The following is a 25,217-nucleotide window of genomic DNA, read 5'->3' as shown; positions in this document are numbered from 1 at the left end:
CTCTACATCTGACGTACCGGTGCGATATTCAGTCTGTACAACCGGCGCCCGAGAGCGCTGCACACCGTGGTTGACACCCTGCCTGCTTGCCGCCGATCATCCGTCACCGGCAATTCTGTATGCCTCTGCACTATGACTTAGTTAAGAGTGCTGGATAAAGTCGCCCTTCACGCCATCTCTTATTCCACCAGCCTTTCCTTTGTATCTCCGTCATGAACCGTAGCCTCGGATAGACACAATCACAATGGATCACCGTGATACCGCATCAGCAGCTCCGGCTGGTGAGCCGGCTGCTCTTCCGGCTCGTCCACGTCCTCTATATTTGCACCAGAGTAGCTCGGGCATTTTTGACGATGTCGAAATGGCCCATGATGAGGCGAGTGGAAGCTTGAAGGAAGCCATTATAACGGGTGGCTAACCATTGCCTTACAGCTCTACTCTGGTCCCGTCGCCGAAAGCCTTCCAAGCAGTGTCTCTGCATTTTCTCATCGTCGATCTCGAGCCGATTCTACCACCAGCTTTGTTTATTACGAGGGCGATGAAACAAACCATGACATAGGTGCGGGATCTTGGTATAGTTGATACAGTAGGAAGCGATCGCGGAATGCTAATTTCAACTAGGAGACAACCACGAATTCGCCATACCTGCGCTCGACGACGACGACGATGATCATTCAGCGGATGACGATTTCTTAGCTTATAACCACGACTATATGCTTCATCGATGTTCCTCGACGCAATCGCGCGCCTCTGTCCATGCCCATCTTCTTCGTAGAGATAGCAACATTACGACTACCAGTTCACACCCGTTCAATCGCACCAGTCAAAAAGTTTACGTGGAGAGTGAAGATCTGACAATGGCAATTGCTGGATTCCGCACAAGAATCGCAGGTTATATAGCTTATATAGCCCTGTGTATACTATCTGGAGGTATTGCCTACCTGGTCTTCAGATGGCTACCCAGGTGGTACATCTCTCTCCTGGGGCAGGCCTGCCCTCTAAGAGATTGTAGCTGGGTTGTCATAGAAAATCAATGGGGGGAGATGGAGATTCAACAAGTCCGAATTCAGGCTTACGGCCAACCGCTTTCCTCGATATTTGGGCTTCCAGAAAAGTCTTTATCCTATGGTCTGGATGATGAAAATGATCCTGTCGTCGACGACCTTCGATCTCTGAATTATCGCTACGTTCGATTCTGTTACCATTCTCTCAAGGATAAATTCGTTCTGTTGAGCGGCTGGAAAGATCCGAGTTGGACCGATATGCAAGCTGTACGGACTGGTCTTGACAGCGATGAGAAGTCGACTCGCGAGATTATCTTTGGAAACAATCTTATTGACATAGAGCAAAAATCTGTGAGCCAGCTGCTCGTTGACGAAGTAAGCCCAATTCCCATCCATAGAGATATGCTAATAGCAATGGCAATGGGATTGCATTCTCTTTCCTAGTTATTACCATTAATTGACAATTATCCCAGGTGTTGCATCCATTCTATATATTCCAAATTGCCAGTATCGTTCTTTGGTCGCTGGATTCATATTACTACTACGCAATTTGCATTTTTGTCATGTCCGTTGGAAGCATAACGACGACTCTCGTTGAAACTCGGGCAGTAAGTCCCCATCCTTCCACAACCTAAACCGCATAAGGGTTTATGTATCTAACTCTTGAAGACAATGAAACGACTGCGCGAGATTTCCCGCTTTGAATGCGATGTCCGAGTTCTTCGGAATGGGTTCTGTAAGTAATATACATAGACCTCGTTGCATACGAGCCACTACTGACATTTAAAGGGACATACATATCGTCCGGCGATCTTATCCCTGGCGATGTCTACGAATTAAGCGATCCTAATCTGTCTCAGCTTCCCAGTGACAGCTTGTTGCTTACGGGTGACTGCATCGTCAATGAGAGCATGCTTACAGGAGAGTCTGTTCCTGTTTCGAAGATTCCGGCGACTGACAGTACGTTGGCACAACTCGACCTTACTGCTTCAACCATTTCTCCTGAAATTGCGCGCCACTTCCTCTTCTGTGGGACAAAAATCATTCGAGCAAGGCGGCCCCAAGAGGATTTAGGTGGTGATGCAGTTGCTCTGGCCCTGGTTGTCAGAACCGGATTTAGCACTACCAAAGGTGCCCTCGTGCGATCCATGCTGTTTCCCAAGCCCTCGGGATTCAAGTTTTATCGCGATTCATTTAGGTACATCAGTGTCATGGCTGTTGTTGCCCTGCTTGGATTTATCGCCTCTTTCATCAACTTCATCCGGTTGCAACTGGAGTGGCATTTGATTATTGTTCGTGCCCTCGATCTCATAACTATTGTTGTGCCGCCAGCTTTGCCTGCTACCTTAACCATCGGCACCAACTTTGCACTTGCTCGATTAAAGAAAGCCAAGATCTTCTGCATCAGTCCACAGAGAGTGAACGTCGGCGGGAAGCTTGATATCATGTGCTTCGATAAGACAGGCACGCTAACAGAAGACGGCCTGGATGTCCTTGGAGTTCGAGTCGTTTCAGTGGACGAGCACAAATTTAGTGATGTAATCTCGGAGCCCCATCTCTTTGAGCAACGAGAGACAAGCCTCTCCTTTCAGAGCATCTTGCAAGCCGCTCTCCATGCCATGGCAACCTGCCACTCTCTTCGTTCTGTTGATGGCGAGCTTGTTGGTGATCCGTTGGATCTCAAAATGTTCGAATTTACGGGCTGGTCTTTTGAAGAAGGGAAGCACAATGTTGTGGAAGGCGAAGATGAAGATCACGGGAGTCTTTCGCCTTCGATTGCCTCTCCGCCGGATGTTAGTTATTGATGGCATATATTTCTGAGTATTGCAAGCTAACAAGGTGTCTAGAAATCTGTACAACTAGGCGTTCTCAAGTCGTTTGAGTTTGTCTCACAGCTACGAAGATCCAGCGTTATCGTGAGACACTTTGGAAGAAAGGATGGTGATATATTCGTCAAGGGTGCACCAGAAGCTATGCGTGAAATATGTCGACCTAGCAGCAGTGAGTAGCATGCCCTTTTTGCCCACATCAACACAACAAATTAACGATTATCGTCCTTTAGTTCCAAAGGACTACGATGAGTTGCTCTCATACTACACTCACAAGGGCTACCGCGTCATCGGCTGCGCGACACGACATATTAACCGATTGAGTTGGGTTAAGGCTCAAAAGATGACCCGTACTGAAGTTGAGCGAGATCTTGATTTTATTGGCTTCATCATTTTTGAAAACAAGCTGAAACCAAGCACGGCTGGAGTTTTGAAGGAACTCAAAGATTCCAACATTGCTACCGTGATGGTAACAGGCGATAACATTCTAACGGCAATCAGTGTTGCCAGAGAATGCGGTCTTCTTGACCGCCATGCGCACTGTTATGTACCTAGATTTCTCCATGGTCAGTGAACGCAATTCCCTGGCCCCTTTCGTAACATTAGGCTGACCCTAGTGTAGGTGACTCTCGGGATCCCACGGCAGAGTTGCAGTGGGAGAGCATTGACAATAGCATCTATTGTCTCGACAGTACAAATCTCACGGTAAGACCAGGCATTATTACCGTCAGTCCTGTTTGAGCAGTTGTGCTAAGTATGAACAGCCGCTTCCAGCGCCACCGGAAGGTGACATCTCGCTTCCTTACGACATCACCAACATGCAAAACTATTCCCTGGCTGTAAGCGGCGACATATTCCGCTGGATAGTTGACTATGCCCCGGCGGACTTGTTATCAAAGGTACGTCCATCTGCATTCGCATGCTCTAGGTAGCGGTCTAACAAGTACCAAGATGCTCGTGAAAGGCAAAGTTTTCGCCAGGATGTCGCCAGATGAAAAACATGAACTTGTTGAGAAGTTACAAAGCATAGATTATTCTTGTGGCTTTTGCGGTGATGGTGCAAACGACTGTGGCGCTTTGAAGGCTGCGGATGTGGGAATTTCGTTGTCACAGGCCGAGGCTTCGGTAGCCGCACCATTCACATCGCAGATCTTCGACATACGATGTGTCCTAGAAGTCATCAGGCAAGTTCAAACCCTTTTCTGCTCTCCACTGGCTTCTTATTGACCGCTTGACAGAGAGGGACGGGCGGCTCTTGTAACAAGCTTCAGCTGTTTCAAGTACATGAGTCTATACTCGGCAATTCAGTTCACCTCGGTTAGCTTCCTCTATTCCAAAGGCTCGAATCTGGGAGATTTCCAGTTCTTATTCATCGACCTTCTCCTCATCCTACCAATCGCTGTCTTTATGGGCTGGGCCGGGCCGGCCGAAAAGCTCTGCAGGAAGCGACCGACAGCGGATCTCGTTTCACGAAAGGTCCTTGTGCCTCTACTTGGATTGATGGGGGCTAGCATCGTGATCCAAGCTATTACATACATCACAGTTAAAGAGCAGTCTTGGTACGTGCCTCCGGAGCTAAGTCATGACGAAACTAGCATCAAGAGCTCAGAGAATACTGCGCTGTTCCTGGTTTCATGCTTTGAGTATATTTTCTCCGGAGTGATCCTAAATGCAGGGCCTCCTTTCAGACATCCCCTGTGGGAGAACTGTGAGTATCATTACCCGCCATGATTGAATTCAACCAGTCTAACTTTTCCAGGGCCTTTCATCGCAACCATCATTCTGAGTTTAGCAGCGACTGTATATATGATTGCAGGCCCAGCACCTTGGTTGTATAATTTGATGCAGTTGAGCGACATGAGCTTGGATTACAACTTGTTCCTGGTCCTGCTGGGCTTCATGTATTTTGCCCTGGCCTGGGTATACCAAGAATTCCTCTCACTGCGACTGGCAAGACTCCTGGGAGCGGCTAACAAATGGGTTACCGGGCGAGCAAAGAGAAGGAAGCAATACAAACTGATACAGGAGGAAATGAAGGGAGGTGTGTTTTAAGCCCGTAAGTGCGGGTGCTGTACTGCGCATTATCCACGCGTTGGTGTATTTTTATGGAATCAATACATAGACTACCAGTAGATACGCTGCTTCTCGGCCAGCAAGAATCTGCCACAGAGATGATGTCCAAAGCCATCTATCTCTGCAAGGGCAGAAAGTAATCAATATGCCATCTTCCAAGAAAGGCGCACATGGATGAGAGGTCGTGGATGAAGTCCTTTGGGGCCCATGTCTGGAGTAGATGAATGGACCCTTGGCCTTGGGAATTGCCCTGAGAGAAAGACACGAAGCAGCAAGGCCAACGATTTGCGTTGATTCTTAGGAGTGCATCATCTGCTTCAGTCGGCATGATCCTTCTTCCACTGCTCGAGCCAAGCCTCAATCCGGTCGATGTTGGACTCCATCTCCGTCGAGCTGTTGCTAGTGAGCTCAACCACGATTTCCTCGTCAAACGCTTCACGCGCCTCCTGCAGAAGCACCTCCATAATCTCAGAATCTATGTTCTCCTGAAGCTTGGCCTCAGCGTAATTTCTTTATATAATCTGTCAGCCGGCTAATGTAATGTGTAATGAGAGGCGGGAGAGAAGAATGAGAGGAAGAAGAAGAAAATTTTTACCTGGCCTCCAGACGATCATAGAGCGTCTTGGAATCAACTCGCAGCACCACGACAAGATCGATCCAGCTGCGTGGAAACAGGTCACACGCATGCCAGTCGATTATACAGCCCCCTGCCTTGACATCATCCTCAATTACATCCAGAAGCTGCATCGTTTGATTTCACTGATATTAGCGCTGGGCCGTCTTAGCACCGGAAGAGCCTTTGCTTACCTTGTCCTCGTCCACGATCCAGCTCTGGTACTCGTCGCTCCAGCCCTCATGGCATTCCTTGTCCTTGACCACCTGGTTCACGGAAAGATGTCGCAAGCCGGTCCTCTCTGCGAGGATCTCGCTGTGCGTTGTCTTGCCCACCCCGGGCGTACCGGTAATAATGATGTTCGGCGATGAGCGCATTGTTCTAGATGTGGAAAATTCAATGATTTTTTTGATTTTTTTGGCAGCAGATGCAGCTTGAGAAAGTCGATATCAGGACTGATAAAAGGTGCATTTGCCCAGAAGCACGGCCAAACTCCACCCTCTTCGCGCACCTTGATTAACCCCTAAAAAAAAATCTTTTTTTCCTCTACCAGAATCACTATCCTCGTAATTATTTCATTTGATGCTAGCGGACACCGCGCAATTGCCTAAATAGGGAGAACTAAATCCGCTCCGCTCTATACATAAAAAATGCCCAAGTAAATGTTGTGCTGCAGCACAACACAGAAACCTTTTTACAACCCTCGCCAGCCGCTCTGCTAATGCGCGCACCAGACATGTTGGCAGATGCTTCATCTTATCAAGCCCATTATCTAATATGATGCATCACCCGCCGATATACAACCAATACGAATCTGCTTACTGCTCTGTCTCGGACTCCTCGACCTCAGCCAGTTGCTGGTGGCCGTCGAAGCCATCGACATCGCCTGCCTCAAGTTTTTCTTGTTGCGCAATAGCCTGTGCTGAGACTATCTCTGCTAGCCGCTTCAGACGAGGTGTTTGTAGCCCTGGACATTCATTAGCCGCCTTTCTCTGCACACGTCTTGTACATATTTGGACTTACACGACGGGGTATATGTTTCGAGCGCTGTAATGACACGGGGCTCTGCAATTTCATATGGACCGCTGTCTTCCATATCAACCGCCTGCAAAAGCAAGACGTCACTCTTCTCCGTCACTCGAGAGGCAACGGCCTTCATAATCTCTCCGTTAATAGGCTGCTCGTAGTCGGCAACGAGGTACTGGTTCAAGAGCTTTTGAATCTGGTTTGGTGAGAGCCTAGAAAAATCCGTTAGCATGAGAACGCGTGTCGATCAAGATTGACCCCCTCAAAAAAAAAAAAACTTACATCCAGCAAATGTCTTGGATAATTTCAATATCGTTCAGTGTCGCTTTCTTGAGTTGAAGTAGCTTGGTTGCTTGCTAGAGGCCCAGAGATGTTAGCATTCCATCACATATTCTGGTCAGCAGTTTCGTTTCATACCATCAAGTGTTCAAGCTGCAGCGTGCCTTCTGGCATGTCATGGCTCTTACACCATTCTTCAATGCGAGTGATGTTGTAGTTGATCTGAAGACCACGTTTCCACGACAGGAAATTGCGGCGCATAAGCAAATCATTAAAGGCCGTTACGCCAACAAGATGTAGCAGCTCCGTGATAGTTTGAGTAATGATTGAATCTTCCAAGTAATAAGCCTTCATGGCCCGGAAAACGCTGTTGAGCAGACTGAGAAGGTTGTCCATGCTATATGCCGGTGCGGAATTTGACTGTAATAGTTTGCCCAGGAACCGGTTACTCTCATTAGTAATGAAACCTGGCAGCGACTGTGATTCTATGATGGCGGGAATAATCATCTTTTGCAGCTTCTTCTTCAAAACCTTCATCCAGGTGTGGTAGATGTTGAACTCGAGACTTTCCAGGTCGTGCTTGACAATTTCCAGAAGACGGTCATACTCGTAGTTATCTGTCTTTTGTGTCTGGTACCAATCCTCTGCCAGGAAGACAAAGGAGAGCATTTCATGGACGTTGGATAGCCAGAATGCGCCAGGGTTAATGGCCTCATCGCCATCGTGCTGCATCACCTCTTGCTGAATCGATTGCATGACATTGGCAAGGAAACGCTCCGACTCCTTGACAAATCCATTGTTCCACATTTCGGAAGTTACCAGGTTAATGAGATAAGACGGGAACAGGACTTCCTTATCAGAGGGGGGAGGGTTTGTGTTTGGCGACGGTATCTTTAGGTTGCGGATAAGACCCATGGTAACCTCTTCATTGAGGCCATCCTCATCGGCAAGGAGGCTTTCAAGTTCCATTTCAATGTTGTCGACCCCGGGAATGAAGGTTGATCCTGATAGGTTTTGGCGATGAAGAGTGCTTGTGACAGCCATGGATACCGGTCTAGGGTTGTAAGTTCCGCTCAGGCGATCCAGCTCGCGGGGCTCCGCGCCAGCGCTTCGGCGCTTCGGTTTCTTAGATGAGACGAGGTTGATGAGTCCGCTGGCCACGGCTGGCGCATTGCTAACACCATTGGTGATATCGCCATTGAGCGTTCCGGTGCGCTTCGCCAGCTCCAGCGCATCCCGAAGTGCATCAAGTTCCTGTCGAAGGCTCATGTTATCTCTCTCGCGCTCCAAGTTGGTTTCTTTGGTTGTCTCTAGCTCAGAACTGGTTAGGCGAAGTGATTCCCTGAGCTCGCGTTCTTCTTCCTGCATACGCTTGATATTCATAGTCGACTCGTCGAATGCTTGCTGGAGCTTCTTCATTTCGTCTTCCATGGCTTGGAGGCGGGCAACTGCAATGCCTGCTTGGTTGGCCTCTGTTTGCAATTCTTTGGTTCTCGCCTCGAGTGCGTTATGGCGGTTCTTCCACGATTTGAGCTGGCCCTCGTAGCTTTCCACTTGCGAAATCAAATTCTTGTTCTTCTCCTTGACGGATCCTAGGTTCTGGGTCAATTCGACAACTTTGTTCTCCAACTTATACGAAATCTGCTTCAAGTCGCGGGCCTCTTCTCGCATCTTCTTGTATTCTTTGCGAGCAGTCCTTCCACGCCAAAGGCTTTGAATCAAAATCACCTTCTTGCGGTATTGCCTCCAGGTGCGAAGCTGTGTGCGCTGTCTCCATACCCTTTGGATGACAAGTGCAGCATTGCCAACCCTTGTCTCCATAATGTTCTTCCTACGAAGGTAACCCTTGGCAACTGACTCGAACAGAATCAAGTTCTTTCGGATTCGTAGGAATTCTTTGCGTTGCTTGTATCCGCGCCAAACTCGCTGAATGGTTGTTGCGGCGCGGATGGTTCTTAATTCTAAAGCCTTCTTTCTTGCTATATATGCGCGAATAGCGGCCTGTGTTTGGACAATGGACTCGCGAGCCTCCAGATAGCGACGGCGATAATACTTGGCTCGCAGATTCTTCTGGATGAGGATAGCACATTCGTTGAGGCGGTTGGTGCGTAGGTTTTCCAGGAAAGCAAGCATACCGGCACGGAAAAAGATCTTGGTTAATCCAAGCTGATACTTGTCGAGACCTTTTCCGGTGCTAGTACCCAACGCTTTGGTCAAAATGGCATCAGCCATTTGCCGGATTTCAGAGGTTAATTGACTGGAGTGAACAAGCATGTAATATCGCAGAGCAAATTCTTCATAAGTCCAGCGAGTCGGGTATCCAGCCGTGCTGATACGAACAGTCTCGAGCACACCACAAGCACGAAGCTGGCTGAGAACCATTGGTCCTTCGAATTGCCAGGCTTCTTTGGCTTCGTTGGGCTTGATGCATCTGATGTAGTGCACATCTGTGTTGTTGATGGTGTTCATCAGCTCTATCAAGGACGATCGGAAGATTCCTCCCAGAGTTGGTTTCCTGTTTACGGCCACGCCAATCTTCCTGCCAGCAGCAGGCTTGACAGCGTTTGACGAAGCCGATGCAACGTCCTTTTCTCGAACAGCTGATGCAGCATCCAAAACTTGCTTGAGGAATGAGTTGCTCGAGGCGCGTAAGACTGCCATGTGCTCGTCGGGCACGGTGTCTCGGTTCTTCTCGATGAATCCTTCGGATTCATACGTGACATCAACGGCATAGTGGCACACGGTAAAGGCCGACTTGCCAAATCTGGGCTTCTTGAAGAAGGGCTGCTTTTTCTCGGTTGCGAAATTGTGGTGAAGCTTAGTGACAAACTGGTCATCTGATCCCATGGGGAGACGAGACTCTTCGTCCAAAAGAGAAAGAATGCCCATCTTGCCTTCAATCAAGTCAATACACGGCTGGTTGTCCGAAAAGTCGATGAAAGTCCAATCGATCTGCTCCCGCAGATACTCCTCCTGTTCAAGCTTGAATACATGCTGGTTAAATTCTTGTTGCAGCTTTTCATTAGCATAGTTGATACAAAACTGCTCGAATGAGTTCTTGGCAAAGTGCTCAAAGCCGTAAATATCTAATACGCCGATAAACGAGGTGACACGGCTAAGGACTTCTTCTGTTGCGAGACTGTGGTTGATAATTTCAACCAACCAATCGAATAAACTGGAGTAAATGAACTTGGCGACGGAATCGCGCACCACGATAGCCTGTGCCTGGCTCAGGTTGGATGTAATCTTTTCACCTCGAGTTACGAGCTGCTTCTTCACAATCCACTTGGCAAACTCGGCGGCATCAACGCCCAATATGCCACAGGCTAGCTCCAGCGATGGCTCATTGGGCGCAAGGACACTGTCGTTTCGCGAAGCGGTGATTTTGACGTTGCCCAGGTGAAGCAAACCAGCCAACAGCTTGAAGATATCAGACTGCTGCGCTTCCGATACGCCAATTGTGGACAAGGATTTCTTGGTGGCATCAAACTCAGCCTTGTCGTCCACTCCGTCAATGGTTGGGCAATTTCCCTGGTTCAAATACTCAAACTGCTCAATTGGAAGGATGCTCAGTGCCTCCCGCTCTTCGTCTGAGGCTCCTGCAACCAACTGGTAGAAGATGTGATAGTTTCGCTCTTTGAGGGGCTGGAATACAAGTCTTGATCGTTCCAGCAGATAGGTGCGAATCTTGGCACCAATAATGTTTCTCTGGTCGTCAAACATGATTTCGATATATTTACCGAATCGTGATGAGTTGTCATTTCGGGTGGTCTTGGCGTTGCCAAAGGCTTCCATGATGGGGTTGGTTGCCAGAATCTGCTCCTCCGTCTCGCTCATCTGCTCGGTTCCTCGCTTGCCACGAGCACCAGGGTTGTCTGGAGACTCTCTTGTGGCGAAATAACGCATGATGTACTTGGCGCTGACTGTCTTGCCAGCACCGGACTCGCCAGAAACGACGACGGTTTGGTTTTTGCCATCACGCACCATGTCCCTAGAGAAGATCATCCAGTCAGCATCAGACGCAGCTCGCAAGTTATGGCCGTGACATACATGAAGGCTTCTTCAGCAATTGCAAACAAGTGGGGTGCTTGGGTTGCGCGCTGCTTCCCCGCGTACACCTGCACCATGCCCGGGACATAGAGAGAGTCGACTCGAGCAAACGGGTTGGTTGCTATCAAGACGATACCACTGTAGGTATAGATTTCCTTTTGTAAGTAGCGCAATCGAATCGCCTGCAACACTGCCCGTCCACTCTTGTAAGCAAAGGTCGGTATGGGGGAGGCGGGGTTCGAGGGACAACATACCGGCCGGCTCGTTAAGATGCGACAGGTTAGTGAGGTCATCACTGGCTTCCAGGATAGTCGGGTTCATGAGCGGCGGCAGTGAAGGGTCAGAGCCGCCGCTCTGCAAAATCTCCGTTGAGACATCAACGGTCCTAGTCTGGAGAGCCAGGCGTTAGCATCTACCCCTCCCCTCAGCTACCCAGAGGTATGCGACATTGCACATCGCAAGAATAGATTGTACATACCTCGCCATTCTCGAGCTGAAAGACGAGTTTTGTCTTGGTGCCTTCGACCGTCCTGCTGATGAGCTCCGAGGCTACCCAGCCCTCGGCTGCGTCAGGCTGCCACGCTCTCGTGCCGACATCGTAGGTCGCTGCCATGGAGGAGCTAGGTCAGGCGGGAAACTAGAGCTAGGAAGAAGGGTAAGACAGAAAAGAATAGAAAGTGATAAAAACTAGACGGGCTGACAATGAACGAGAGACATTCATGGGCAAGTCGACGCCGAGTCTGTTGTAACGATGAGAATGCAAATGTGTAGAAATGAGTGCCTTCGCAAGAAATGCGGCGGTGAGAGTGTTGTCCACTTCTCTTGAAGATTAGGGGATAACACAAGATGTCGACAGGATGCTAGCAAGGGACAGCACACCTCCAGCACAGTGCCGCCACAACGAGGGTCAGGGGGTTAAATTGGTGCCTCTTCCTATATAGGTAATGCCACTTCAGTGGGCTGGTAGGAGCTCAAGCGGTCACTTGCATGGATTTATCTGGCTAGAGCGCCGACTAGGAGGCATCCTGTGGCCAAAGAGCTGTGAGATCCAGCCTCTCCAAACGTTGGTTTATGCCTCTTCGCACTGCCCGCTTGTTAGTTAGTATACTTTGTACTCACTTGACGGGGTTTTAGTGTGCTCAGCGTCTAAAACGATTCGCGCGTCTCGATACCTACCCACCACTAGTGCCAACCAAGTGAGCGTTCAAAGTATTCACCAGTGTCTTGTCTATCTTGAGCATCAATAGAAGATACTGTACTCTACAGGTACTCTATCCATGCACAGCAGGTAAATGCTGATAATTTGCAGGGTACAAGGGCATCTCGGGCTTGTTGATTAAGGTACCCTGCGACTCCATCTCTCCCGCCAGGTAGGCTCACGTCCCCAGCCTGCTGGCAAAAAGGGGACTCGGCTCTGGCATGGTGGGATAAACCTCACCCCCACCCGCCACCATCCCATTGAACCCATATTACGGAGTATTTTAAGATCTAGTTGCAACAGCGCACAGCTTACCCACAAAGGGACCGCAAGCCCCTATGGACAGCTATGCAGATTCGCCCGCGTTGCGCAACATTGCGCTAGAGAGTCGGCGCATCGAGTCTCGCGCATCGCCAGTCTATGCTCGCCATGGCGAATCCTCTAATCCCGGTACAGCACACACATCTGCCTCCATGAGCGCATCCGTCGACCAGGAAGCGGCTCGGAGAGATGAGGCAGAGGCTTCCACCGTCCATGTGCGGGCGATGGCAGCAGCCGTGCAGCAGCAGAAGACGCGGCGCCGCAGGGGATCGCTCAGGAAAGTTGCGCTGCTGGGAAGAGGCGCTCAGCGAGACAGGAGAGACTGGCCGCTGGCTATTGAAACAGACGCGATAGCTGACGCGCCCATTTCTGAACCTGCTCGCTTTGGCCCTGCTTCTGGTTCTGGAAGCACGGTGCACAACGCTCTTGGCCTCAACATCTCCCCTATCTCATCCCCGGCAAATGAATATCCTTGCCAGCCCAATCTCAATCTTATTGGTTCGCCAACTCCTTCAGCCTGCTTCGATGCCGGGATGGGCGGGAGCGAGAGACAGGCGGACATGTACAGTTTCACAACCGATGAGGAAGACATCATCCAGCTGGGGACTCGTGCTTCTCAGTCGCTTCGATCTGGCCTCCCTCTGTCCTCTGGATCCGAGTCTTACTACGCTGGACGTGCCGCAACTGAACGTCGACAAAAGGCTAAATCCCCGCTCTCTTATTCCGCCTCAACTCTACCTCAGCCTGGTGTAGGCTGGGACTATTCCGAGACTGAGTGGTGGGGCTGGGTGGTTCTGGTGGTGACCTGGTTTGTCTTTGTTATCGGAATGGGCTCTTGCCTTGAGATCTGGAAATGGGCTTGGGATGTAGGTAAGAAGCCGTATGCACCGCCTGAGCTTGAGGATGACGGGACTTTGCCAATTATTGGTTACTATCCTGCGCTCATTACTTTGACATGTGTCATGGCTTGGGTCTGGGTGGTTGTTGCTTGGGTGGGGATGAAGTATTTCCGGCACGCAAAGATCAGCGGCGATTGAATCCGTATAATGTTAAAATAATAAGCGCGCTTGTGTATTCTCTTCATTAATTAGACGGGGTTGGTTTTATTTTGGAAACACTCAGCGAATGTATACCACCGCGATGGTTAATCGGGTGTTTAAAACATGCATCTCTAGGGTAGAAACATCCCCACAGGCAGAGGATAAACCAGTGATCGGTCCTCTCCGCCCAATGAGGTATTCGAAGTATGTAATAAGTGATGACTGGATATTGCAAACGGGAAGAATCAGGTGCTCGTGGGGTTGTTGTATTTAACTCATTCATTCAAGTTACCTTAGTAGTATACCAGCGAACTCGATGCCCATGAAGCCTAGCTCCGAAGTCTATCATAGTAGAGTTCCGATATGGGGAGGAGGACTTCTTGCTGACCTAGATAAACCTGGCCCAAAGGTTTACTATTTTCTGTCTTCAGGCACTGCTTTGTGCACCTGCAAGACCAATCTCATTTTTATTAAAACCTGCAACTCCTACCTCTGGTCTTATGTCTGAAACAATGCCCTTGCCCAACCTGCCTACAGAGGTTAGGCGTATGATACTCGAAGCTCTGGTGAAAGAAGGCGGCGAGCTGGCGCGCTTTGCTGCCGTGTCGCGAGAGTGGCAGGCAGTGATCGAGCCACAGACATTTAAACGGATAAAAATCACACCGTCACGCATCGCCGACTTTGATAACATGACTCGTCGTAATCGATCTCGTGTAAGGTACTTGTGGCTTTGCTTGGAATTAGAACGCTACGATTGTGATGCATGTTCTCCCGATGGTGACGATGATGACGTTCCAATGTTCAACAGCGCCGCAGACGACCTTCTAATCAAGACAGCCATTCAATCTTTTCTCTCAGTCCTCAGCGCCTGGGACCGAAACAGCTCTTTGCCCCTCGATATTAGTATCTACTCAACCAGTGATGCAGAGCACTGGTTTAAGTATCTCACATTTGAACCAGACGATGATGAAGATGATGCCTCATCTAACCAAGGTTATTCTCATGCTTCACGGTTCAGTCGAGCAGTTCCATGCGAAGTTGATGATGCACGACATCGATGGGATGCTACTGATTGGAGCGTTATCACGGCCCAGTCTGCTGTCCAGAACGTCTTTACCCGAATATTGGGCGATCCGTCAGGCGAATTCGAGGATGAGCAGACGGACCATCTTGAATGGTGGAGAGAGTTACCACCGGTACCGGCTATCACGCGTCTGCTTTTACGTCAACAAACCCGCCGGCGCTGGGAACCTGAAGCGCTTACTGAAATGTTCGCCAGATTTCCGAGATTACGTGAGCTACACTTTGAACCGTGGAGGGAGTGGGATAACATGCTCCAGGAAACTACAGACCTAGGTGAGACAGCGTTTTCCCCAAGCGTACTGCTCAACAACAACCTACATTACCATCCCGTAAGTATCTACACATCCACTAATACATTGTCTTTCTTTCCCTAGGTTATCTTACTCTCCTTGAGTCTCCTAGCATTCGAAGGCTGAATAGATTCACCATTTTCGAGAATTTTAACCAGCGCTACGTGCACGCTTACTCGGAGATGGACTGCTCACGCATTCGTCCTCCAAATCCTGCTCTTAGTCGAATCCTCTCTGAGGTTAGTAGCAATTATGAATCTCTTTCAGCATCATTTGTGGTGGATGCAGAGGAATTCCTTGTCTTGGACGCATATCAACCTCTGAAAACGTGGCCCAACCTGAGACATCTGTTCCTTACTTCACAGTTGTTGGCGCCTGATCAAGATATGACACGAGTTACAAATATGCTTCGAGCAGCAGCAAGGGCGGCCGTTTATATGCCAAAACTTGAAACATTGCAAATATGGAATGGACGAAAGAACCTTGCCGCGCTCTTCAAGTATGAGCCCGCCACAGAACAAGGCCAGACTTCTACCATTACTTGGAAGGGTACCTGGGAGTTTTCTTTAGAGGCTTCCGCCGTTCAAGCTTGGCAATCTCTAGCGCCCGAGCCCTCACAACATGGAATGAGAGTGATTCACGAAAGTTTTGACGGCGACCAGGTACGATGTCATGGCGATGCGATGCTCCTCCTAGAGCTTCCGGAGGTGGTCATCCGACATGTTTCACTACGACAGATTCGGAATGAACAAATGTACAAACCACTGGAGGCTCGTTCATCCCATACGTCAAGGTGATTTTTTGCATACTCAGCATCTATAGCCACCAACCCCAACTCCCTATATAACGGACCCCTTCAGAATCTCGATTCCCTCCGACTCGATTCGTCCATCATTGTAGTCAGGGCGAGTGTGCGGCGATGAATTGAAGAAAAAAGACTGTCTACTTATACGGTATTTACTGGCCGAAGCCACGGCGGCCTGGCGCGAATCTTCCAAAGCAGCAGTGCCCGCCAGATCCAAAAGCCTGAAAACAGTACTTCTCTCTTGACACCGCGCGTCAACAAGTACATGCGTTCAGAGGAAGTACTAGGTAGCCACCCCAAAGTTGGGAAATTCAACTGAAAGCTACTAAGTGACCTTCATCTCGATACACTACTTCCCCATAGCAGGATTACGTAGATACAGAAAGCAAGTATGACCTTTACCGGAGCAACCGCAATGCCGGTAACGTCGCTACCCGGTGAGAAGATGATGCAAATGATTTCCTGCGTTGAAGTGCAAGAACTCCTTGGTCTGCAGAGAAGCTGAGTGCTGAACTATGGCCGGTCAATAGCAACCTTCATGGCCCGGAAACCGATTTGGATATCTGTGTTCTTGGTGGTTGCTAACCTGAACGAATCCAACGTGGCCGTGTCTCTATGTCTAGACCCTCGGCGAACCAGAGGCCAAGAGACCAGTCACTGTGTGAGCCGGAAGAGGTGCTGGGGATCTTGCTAGCAGCCTCGGTTTGACGTGCTGTCAATGACGAAATACTGCCAGATCGAGGCGACATCTTGCGAGGCGGATCGCAAGCGGATAGCTAAGCATCAAAGCTACACGCTATCTATTTTCCTACCATTCAGAAACTGACTGATGGTTTGTTCGCTGAGCAAGAGACAAACGCGATCCATCGATTCGGGAAAATTGTTGGCTCAATACGAAGCAGTCATCGTTGCGAATCCCGTGCCAAAAGCTGCCTTGGGAAAGATGCTTAGCATCCCCTCGACGACATTAACGACCAGTTGGGACTTGCTGCATTCAGTGTTACACGTTCCACCATCAACCCATTTACCAGTCAGATTAATGCTACATGTGTCTTTTCGTATGATGGACGTAATATAACAAATCCTCAATAGTTGAAAAACGCTGGTGGTCGGCGGCCACCACCTAATTGTTATAGGCAGGTTGTAAGGGTATCTTAAGTCGTCTACTCCGTAAAGGCCGAAGATCTTACAGCATTGACTACGTTATAATTGTGTGTGGAGGACTAAAATGATGACGAGCATCTTAACGTGGGTTTAGTTAACCACCAATAACAGAATCATTTACATCCTGATTTAGAGCTATGGGATGCAAAAAAAGGAAAACATCACACTTGCATAGTAGATATGGTCATACGTACGGAGTACTCAAACACAGGGATAATTAGCTAGGAACATTAAAAAAGCAAAAAAACATACAACAGCCGGTGTTCGCTGATGGTCACCCACTCAACTACTAATCTGCCGGTTAGAGGCTTGTCTATGGGGGAGCAGACGGGACCCCGAATTTTCCTCTACCTATGGTCGTATGTGACAGATTATATATGTTCCATACTTATAAAGGGGTGTTAATGATATACTCTAAATTAAAAAGTAAAAAACATACAACAGCCGGTGTTCGCCAGTGGTCACCCACCTGACTACTAATCTGCCGGTTAAAGGCTTGTCTATGGGGGAGCAGACGGGACCCCGAATTTTCCTTTACCTATGGTCGTATGTGCTAGTTACACAGCAAATCTAATTTATGTAAGAAGATGTGCAGAGGCCTTTCATGATGCATGCCTTGAGCTGCATGTGGGATTGGATGATTTTTTTTTGCTGCATCTATGTACTCCACCTTGGCTCCTTCCCGCTTATTTTTGTCTGAGGTACCTGCTTGATGCGCCAAGCCCTCTCACCGCCTTCCAAGGCGGTGGAGAAAAAAAATGCTTAGAACGGCAGAATATGGAGATTTTTCCAAATGTCTAGGCCCGGCTTGTCTGCAAATATACACATAGACAGCCGAAAACACCACCACAACACAGCGCATAACCCTGCGAAAAAAATATTTAAAAATGGTGACGAGAAGCAAGCTGCGGTTGGCATTGGCCGCTGAAAAGGGGGTTGACTTTGCCAAGATGAAGCAGCAAAAAAAAGGAAAGGAAACAGCCAAGAGAAAGGCTCTCAAAGCAGGCAACAAAGAGCGAGAAGATGAGGATGAGGGCGCCTCAGATGATGAAGTGGAGGAAGACCAAGAGAAGGTTGGAATTGAAGTTCTACTCAACATGCTCTGCTCTCCTATCTAACATACCCCCATAGATGAACCTTGACGCCATCTACGAGAGCGATACTTCTGAATCTTCAATTGAGCTTGAAAAGAAATTGCCAAGAAAACCAGCAACTAGCAAACAGATTTCTCAGCCAGCGGAGGAAGAAAAGGACGAGGATGAAGACGAGGATGAAGACGAGGAAGAAATCCCCGTCTCCGACCTTGAAGACCTCGAAGAAGATGAGAAAGAAGATATTGTCCCCCACACAAGACTGACCATCAACAATACGTCTGCTCTACTCGCGGCGCTCGAGAGAATAGCCATCCCGACAGACAAAACCGTCCCGTTTGCAACCCACCAGTCTGTCGTCTCAACTACACAAACTACGGAATCCATACCCGACGTATCGGATGATCTGCAGCGAGAGCTTGCTTTCTACTCCCAATGCCTGGAGGCTGTGCGCGTGGGCCGATCTCGGTTGATCAGCGAAGGAGTGCCATTTTCTCGACCAAAGGATTACTTCGCCGAAATGGTCAAAGAGGATGCTCACATGGAGAAGATCAAGGCGAAGCTGGTCGAGGAAGCGTCTGCCAAGAAAGCAGCAGCCGAAGCACGCAAACTTCGTGACTTGAAGAAGTTTGGCAAACAAGTACAAGTTTCCAAGCTCCAAGAGCGACAAAAGGCCAAGCGTGAGGTGCTTGACAAGATCAAGACACTCAAGAGAAGTGAGTCTCATTCTGTTCAAAACTCCAGCTCATGCACGCTAGTTTGCTAACCGAAATCACCGCACAGAACGCCAGGAGCACAGTTCTGATGTCGGCACAAAGGAAGCTGATATCTTTGACGTCAGCGTTGACAACGAAATCGCCAAACATTCACAGCGCTCTGGGGCTGGTCGACAACAATCAGGAGCTCGTCCTGTGAATGCCAAGCGTCAAAAGAAGAACGAAAAATATGGGTTTGGAGGGAAGAAACGCCATGCAAAATCTGGGGATGCCATGAGCTCTGGTGATCTTTCCAAGTTTAGCGCCAAGAAAATGAAGGCCAAGTCATCACGGCCGGGTAAAAGTAGGAGAAAGGCTGCCGCTTCCAAATAATTGACCAGACACTATTGATTGACATTCAGTTTGCCAAAAGGCTCAATGGTTGATTAATGGATGCGTTTGGTCACGGATACAGTGTCATTATCTTTGCCATGCTTATTCAATACAATCCTGGAGCTGGCTGGCCTCAAGCCTCATCTGTTACTGCTAAACATTTCAATTACCTTTAATCTCACCAGCTGTTTAGGGATAGAGCATAGGTCTATTCATCGCATTAATTTAATCCGTGTGTATCAGTAAAAGAAAGGGGAGAAAGCTTCACGAATAAATTTCCGGGTCTCATGATATATCACCCTTTTGCCATGACCCATACATATTACAATAGGTTACATGATGAACATCCTGGGAGAGGGTTAAAAGAATCATTGCACAACACTTCTATGTATGTTCTCTCTCTCTCGTGCTTGATTCTTGGAGGCTATCATGACAGCAGTAGAAGGACGGACACTCTCAGAACAAGTTGCGTAATATCACTCTTCACGTTGCACCGTACCAAGCTATGCTGGTCGTTGGTTTGGTTTATCAGTATATTCTAAAGTGATGCAAAGTAAGATGGATGATGTATTGACAAATAACCCAATGAAGACCCCGACCTTCATCTAATGATGCCCTTACATCAATAAGTAAGTATGTGGGCATATATATCGTATATTTTAGTGTGTTTGCCCATGCCCAAAGGATTACGATCGCGCGACAGAGCGTACTTAATAAAACGCCTAGACTTTGAAACGCGAGAGCCTTGGAAAGGGCAAAGAACCAATTTGAACGACTAAGACGATACCAGAGGCACGACCCATGCTCCATGATTAAAAACCTAATACGCCATGAAAACCAGTGGTATCGAGAAGAAATGCTATGCGGTAATAAAACGCTTTATGATTTAATGAAGTCGCAATTTTCCAACGAAGATGTAAGACCAAAAATAGCTGTGATTTGATGAAGCTGGGGAAAACGAGCAGCTCATTCCAATGCGAGAAGTCGTCACTGCGTTGCAGCCACACACCAGTGACGATGAAAGGCCCAGGCACTCTTTTGGCAGTCCTTACTGCAGTACTTTGTCCGACGGCACCGACGGCATTTGGCGAATTGACGGGTGAACTCCTCCCATTTGCCGCATTGATAGTATGCGCATTGTCGAATTCCACCGCGCGTGTCATCTTTGCGACATAGGTTGCGCATCACCACCCCTGCCCAGTATTGCATGTCCGTGCTGTGGTACCGTACAGTAAACTTTTCGACCAAAGGAAATAAGTTAAAGTCATCTTCGAGCAAGTATTCGTCCTCAATGTCGCTCTCGTTGCCAGCAGAAGAGGAAGCTTCTTCCTCTTCTCCCCCGGCTTCATCTGCGTCCAGGGCAAAGAGATCCTTGGCAATTGCAAGAGTGGGCACAAGGTGGCTTTTCTGAAAGTATGTACGCAAACAGCAATACTTAGAGACATACGCCAGTAACTGCAGAGACATAAGTACATCCTCTTCGCGTGGCATAGCAGCTAACAATTGCGGATGCGGTATGACATGTCGGTCGAGCAAATATCGAGGGATGGTAGAACTCGGAGTTGGTGGGTGAGGCGTAGCAACTAAGGTCGGACGGCTAGGAGAGAGGCCAACTGGCGCAACTGGTGTATGTGTCATATCATCTCTAATGCTCCCATCGAGATTTGAACGGTGAGCAATGTTAAAAGTCTCAGCATCCTGGTGGGCCTCGGATGCAGTAGGATTAGTTAATTCAAGTGAGTCTCCTGTCAGGATAGCCTCATTATCGTCCATTGTGATATCTTGAATTCCCACAGCAGACTGTATCTCTGCAGCCCCCGTCATTTCAGTCTCTGGAGCCTCGTCAGAGGGCATACTATCACCGTTGAAATCGTCGGATTCGGCTGTTGAATTCTGATGTCTGATTGACGGGCGCCTTCGTGACCGACTGACCGTAACATCCAGGTTTGTTGCAGATCGCACTGTTGGTGGCCGCAGCTGAAGTAGAGGAACGGGAGTCGTAGGTGACATAGGTTGAGTCATCAAGTCGGTAGTCCCAAAGGTAGATATGGAGGTCAGACGGTCTACATCACGCAAGACTCGTGCGAATCCATCATGGCTATCTGCAATCGGGGCCCCGGGAGCTGGAGTGTGTGTGTCTTGCCGCGTTGTGGTAGCATATGGCGCATCCGTCGCATGAGACGTCGGTGGTTGGGGATTTGGTGCCAAAATTGGACCGTCTATGTTGGCATAGAGATGTGAATAAGATGCTGAGGCTGCATCAACACCCTGTCCAGTCGAATTGACGGATGGTCCAGCCAGAGCCTCTAATGCATCAGGAGTTGATGACGATTCCCGTCGTGTAGCGCTTCGTGGTTCGCCGTCATGAAGCGCCGAACGGCTGGTGTAAGATGGAGAAACTTTTGATGAGTGCCGGTGGTCATGATTCCTGTGCCGGTGATGATGATGATCGTGAGACTGTTTCTGTTTTAGTTCATCGGCCTTTTCGCGACATCGTTCTATAACTTTGATATAGTTATCAAGGATCGTGGCTATGACAGGGACCATGTCTGCTTCCACCACCCTCGTCCGCACATTCTCTGTTCCTCGGACGCCGATGTTGACAACACATTGGAAGGCAAGATTCCACTTCCAAATGCTCATCATGTCCCCATTCCGTCCTTGCTTGAGGATACACACCAAGCGTTCAATCCCTCCATCAACTGTCAGAATATCGCGAATACGTGCCGAAGATGTTGTGAGATAGGCAAGATGATTAAGTGAGTTGATAAGAGGTAAAGTGGAAGTGCAGTCCAGTGCTCGGCGATCGTATAAGGCTGTAGTAATCCCCACTGACGCCTTGTTGACGTTGGGGATGCTGAAATTGACCTCTCTCATAATGGGTGAGCAAATGCAATGCGCAGTTGAATTAGCTATGGTCAACTACAGCGGCGAATATTGCGGCAGGCCACACGCGATAAGTTTAATGGGTCGTTGTCAAGTTTGTCGGCGTGGTGAGATAAATTTCGTCAGGCAGGCGGTGATGATGCGCGATTCGACGGACACAGGTTTCCCTTTGCCACAGCCCGATTTGACGGCCTGTTGACTGCGTAAAGCTCAGATCGCGTGATCGTTCGTTGGCAAGATAACGCTGCGGCAGAGGGACAAAACAAGAGTCGGACCACAATAGTAACGCCTCGAAGACTGTTGGATGACAAATGATGGGATATCGAAGAAAAATGTTTGACGGAAAGTTATCGAAGTAGTGTGGTGTTGACCCTTAGCTTGGCGGCTGTTTCAGGCAGGGATTTGGGCGAGGGGGCGAGTTCCATAAGCGCTCTTGGATGAGAGAGGATAAGGGAGGAAAAATAAGGGAGAGAGACGGGAATAGTCGAGGAGAGAGGCTTGATGTTGCTCTGGCGCAGCTGAGCGAGATAGAGATAGGTCTGGCGAGGAATGCACTGAGGCTGAGGATGATGGAGTTGCAAGGGGAAAGAGGCGCGAAATGGCAATGGCTGTTAGCGCCGGCGGACAACGATGAGGGCTGAAGATAATTTAGTTTGAGTAGGTGCTGAGTGAGCTCACGGCCGGTATGGCATAACATACCAAGCCTAGTACGTACTACGCTCATTACGCTTCGCTGGGCCTGCTTGGGATTAGAAAATGTTAACCAATATAAATAATTAGAAATGTAATTGTTATAAAAATTATTTACTATACTAAAAGAAGCATGATAATATACTATGATGTATATTTTTTTTCACTTATAAAACTAATAATACCGCTAGCTGAATTATTCTTGTTTTGACTAAGCTATATATTTATATTAATGACTGTTAGAATTTTACTTTCACAAACCACCTCAAATCAACAACCATGCCTCACAAACACAAATCAAAAAAGGGAGGATTCGAAGCCGAGTGCGTTCCCAAGCAAGCCTGAATGAATTTTGGCAACTAATCTTGAAATTAGATTCGATCTGCCCCCTACGGAGAAAGCTCGATCTCTTCCGGTAAACAAACGAAATGCGACATCAACTTCTGAAGGACGAGTCGCAAAGAAGCGCTCCAGAAGCTCAATGAGAGACAATGATACTCCACGAGCTTTCAAGAGACTTATGGCTGTAGCAGGGGGGAAGAAGATTAGATCAGGCTTGGATGATGGTCAACTTGACAAAACAACTGCGAAGAGTACTGATGTATCAACCGAGAAACTTCAAATTCGTCCTGGTGAAAACCTGGGGGCCTTTGCTAGCCGAGTTGATGCAGCCTTGCCAGTATCAGGGCTTGCGAAAAAAACCAGCACAGATGCAGACGGCAAAGATGCACAGGGGTTGAAGGTTTATCGAACTCGAAAAGAGCGTAAAATGCATAAACTTTACGACCAATGGAGGGCAGAGGAAATGAAGATACAAGAGAAGAGGGAGGAAGAGCTAGAGCGAATAGCAGAACGCGATCTTGAAGATGATGCCGCTGGTATTCTTACCTCAGCTGCATTTGAGAACGAAAACAGCCATACGAAAAAGAGAAAGGGGAATAAAAGAAGAAGGATAGCAGAGGAAGATCCCTGGGTAGAATTGAAAAAGCGAAGAGGAGAGAAAAAGGCAAAAATTCATGATGTTGTTTTAGCACCACCGGAATTTTCAAATAAAGTATAATAATAGTTAATTATAAAAATATATTAAAAAATAAAAATTAAAATTAATTACCGTATTTTATTAATATTATATTATATTATATTAATACTATATATATTTAAGAAACTAAATAATATAAATATTAATATAAATAAAAAGGTTTTATAAAGTTTTTAACTTAGTTCAAAAAGTATTAAAAAAATTAATTAGATTTATAATTATATAGTTTATATATTAAAAGCTATAATTAAAATTAAATATTTTAATATTTTATATATAAAAATATATATAATTAATTTTTAAATTATATAAATATTTAATAAATTTAATATTAAATTAAATTTATATATAATTTATATTTAAATATTATAAATAAATTATAAATTTAAATTTAAAAATATAATAAAAAATACTATTAATATTATTTTTATATTATGTTTTAAATAAATATAAAATAAAAATAAAAATAAAAATTTTCATTATATTAAAAAAAATAAAAAATAAAAAAAAATTATAAAGTTTTTTTAATATTATTAAATAAAATTTTAAATAATAAATTATATAAATTATATATTTAAAAGTATTATTATTTAATAGTATATAATAAATTTTAAATTATTTTATAAAATTAAAATATTATTAATAATTATAATTAATAAAAAATATAAAATTTTTAATATTAAATTATAATTTTATATAAAAATTAATTTTAATATAAAAAGGAAATAATTAATATTATAATAATAAAATTATTAAAAAATTATATATTAGTTTTTTATTTAAAATTAAAAATAAAAAATAACTTTAATTTATTTAATAATAATTTATAAAATTAAATATTAATAATTTAAAATATATTATTAATAAAAAATAAAAAATATAAATATATATTAAAATTTAAAATTAAATTAAAAAAATATATATAAATAAAATTAAAAAATTATATTTATATAAAATTATATTTATATATTAAAATTATTATATATTTTATTAATTATTTTAATTAATATAATTATAATTTTTTTATTAATAATACTTTTTATTAATAATATACTTTTAATTATTAAGTATAATTATTTAAAAAAATAAAATAGTATTTTTTTATTTAATTTAAATTTATATATGTTTAAATATTTTTATAAATTTAAAAAAAAAGGTTTTAATATTAAAAAATAAAATTTTAATTATAAAAAAATACTTATATTTTAAAATATTTTTTATTAATATAAAATAAAAAAATACTTATATTTTAAAATATTTTTTATTAATATAAAATAAAATAATATAATATTAAAAAAGTTAAAAAAAAAATTAAAAACAAATTAAAAAAAATTTAAAAAAAATTTAAAAAAAAAATTAGAAAAAAATTAAAAAAAAATTAAAAAAAATTAAAAAAAAAATAAAAAAAAATAAATATTCTTAAAAAATTATTATTTAAATAAAATAAATATTTAATATATAATATTTTAAAAAATAATATATTAATAAATAAATAATTATATTAATTTATAATTATTATAAAGTTTTATAAATTATTTTTATTTTTTAATTATTATTTATTATAAAAAAATATTTTTTATTTTTTTTTAATTTATTTTAAATAATATTATTAAAATTTTTATAAATATAATTTAAATTTAATATTAAT

At 45.5% G+C, this 25,217-nt stretch overlaps 9 protein-coding genes across 9 annotated transcripts; 6 read left to right on the top strand and 3 right to left on the bottom strand.

Moving 5' to 3' along the window:
- Positions 1–244: 244 nt before the first annotated feature.
- TRIVIDRAFT_78217 (putative Ca2+ pump) lies at positions 245–5,066 on the top strand (the record flags this gene model as incomplete). Its single annotated transcript, XM_014093929.1, is given in 13 exon segments — positions 245–380; positions 395–559; positions 622–1,379; positions 1,478–1,612; positions 1,674–1,740; positions 1,794–2,797; positions 2,852–3,005; positions 3,067–3,399; positions 3,456–3,538; positions 3,598–3,732; positions 3,785–4,021; positions 4,076–4,541; positions 4,593–5,066. 13 exon segments carry the CDS (start codon positions 245–247, stop codon positions 4,883–4,885), a joined length of 3,966 nt encoding a protein of 1,321 aa, XP_013949404.1.
- A 157-nt stretch (positions 5,067–5,223) lies between these two features.
- Positions 5,224–5,896, bottom strand: TRIVIDRAFT_51458 (uncharacterized protein; the record flags this gene model as incomplete). Its single annotated transcript, XM_014093846.1, has 3 exons — positions 5,224–5,416; positions 5,502–5,647; positions 5,714–5,896. 3 exons carry the CDS (start codon positions 5,894–5,896, stop codon positions 5,224–5,226), a joined length of 522 nt encoding a protein of 173 aa, XP_013949321.1.
- A 141-nt stretch (positions 5,897–6,037) lies between these two features.
- On the bottom strand, positions 6,038–11,487 carry TRIVIDRAFT_90868 (putative myosin heavy chain; the record flags this gene model as incomplete). The annotated part of the gene is made up of 7 exons (XM_014093845.1): positions 6,038–6,486; positions 6,543–6,757; positions 6,828–6,901; positions 6,963–10,815; positions 10,875–11,064; positions 11,129–11,264; positions 11,353–11,487. 7 exons carry the CDS (start codon positions 11,485–11,487, stop codon positions 6,338–6,340), a joined length of 4,752 nt encoding a protein of 1,583 aa, XP_013949320.1.
- Positions 11,488–12,545: 1,058 nt separating this feature from the next.
- Positions 12,546–13,430, top strand: TRIVIDRAFT_196575 (uncharacterized protein; the record flags this gene model as incomplete). Its single annotated transcript, XM_014093844.1, has 1 exon — positions 12,546–13,430. The coding sequence occupies one exon, from the start codon at positions 12,546–12,548 to the stop codon at positions 13,428–13,430; it is 885 nt and encodes a 294-aa protein (XP_013949319.1).
- A 530-nt stretch (positions 13,431–13,960) lies between these two features.
- On the top strand, positions 13,961–15,567 carry TRIVIDRAFT_114998 (uncharacterized protein; the record flags this gene model as incomplete). The annotated part of the gene is made up of 3 exons (XM_014093843.1): positions 13,961–14,426; positions 14,460–14,789; positions 14,891–15,567. Coding segments are annotated over 3 exons (1,473 nt in total), but the record flags the coding sequence as incomplete, so codon positions are not given.
- Positions 15,568–17,009: 1,442 nt separating this feature from the next.
- Positions 17,010–17,180, top strand: TRIVIDRAFT_165738 (uncharacterized protein; the record flags this gene model as incomplete). The annotated part of the gene is made up of 1 exon (XM_014093842.1): positions 17,010–17,180. A coding segment is annotated over one exon (171 nt), but the record flags the coding sequence as incomplete, so codon positions are not given.
- A 482-nt stretch (positions 17,181–17,662) lies between these two features.
- TRIVIDRAFT_117362 (uncharacterized protein) lies at positions 17,663–18,954 on the top strand (the record flags this gene model as incomplete). The annotated part of the gene is made up of 3 exons (XM_014093841.2): positions 17,663–17,860; positions 17,907–18,582; positions 18,650–18,954. 3 exons carry the CDS (start codon positions 17,663–17,665, stop codon positions 18,952–18,954), a joined length of 1,179 nt encoding a protein of 392 aa, XP_013949316.1.
- Positions 18,955–19,472: 518 nt separating this feature from the next.
- On the bottom strand, positions 19,473–21,831 carry TRIVIDRAFT_175471 (uncharacterized protein; the record flags this gene model as incomplete). The annotated part of the gene is made up of 1 exon (XM_014093840.1): positions 19,473–21,831. The coding sequence occupies one exon, from the start codon at positions 21,829–21,831 to the stop codon at positions 19,942–19,944; it is 1,890 nt and encodes a 629-aa protein (XP_013949315.1).
- Positions 21,832–22,809: 978 nt separating this feature from the next.
- On the top strand, positions 22,810–23,586 carry TRIVIDRAFT_81401 (uncharacterized protein; the record flags this gene model as incomplete). Its single annotated transcript, XM_014093839.1, has 2 exons — positions 22,810–22,853; positions 22,906–23,586. Coding segments are annotated over 2 exons (725 nt in total), but the record flags the coding sequence as incomplete, so codon positions are not given.
- Positions 23,587–25,217: the final 1,631 nt, after the last annotated feature.

The sequence above is a fragment of the Trichoderma virens genome (genome assembly GCF_000170995.1).
Source record: "Trichoderma virens Gv29-8 chromosome Unknown TRIVIscaffold_93, whole genome shotgun sequence".
Classification (NCBI taxonomy): domain Eukaryota; kingdom Fungi; phylum Ascomycota; class Sordariomycetes; order Hypocreales; family Hypocreaceae; genus Trichoderma; species Trichoderma virens.
This window is presented reverse-complemented; position numbering and strand designations above follow the sequence as displayed.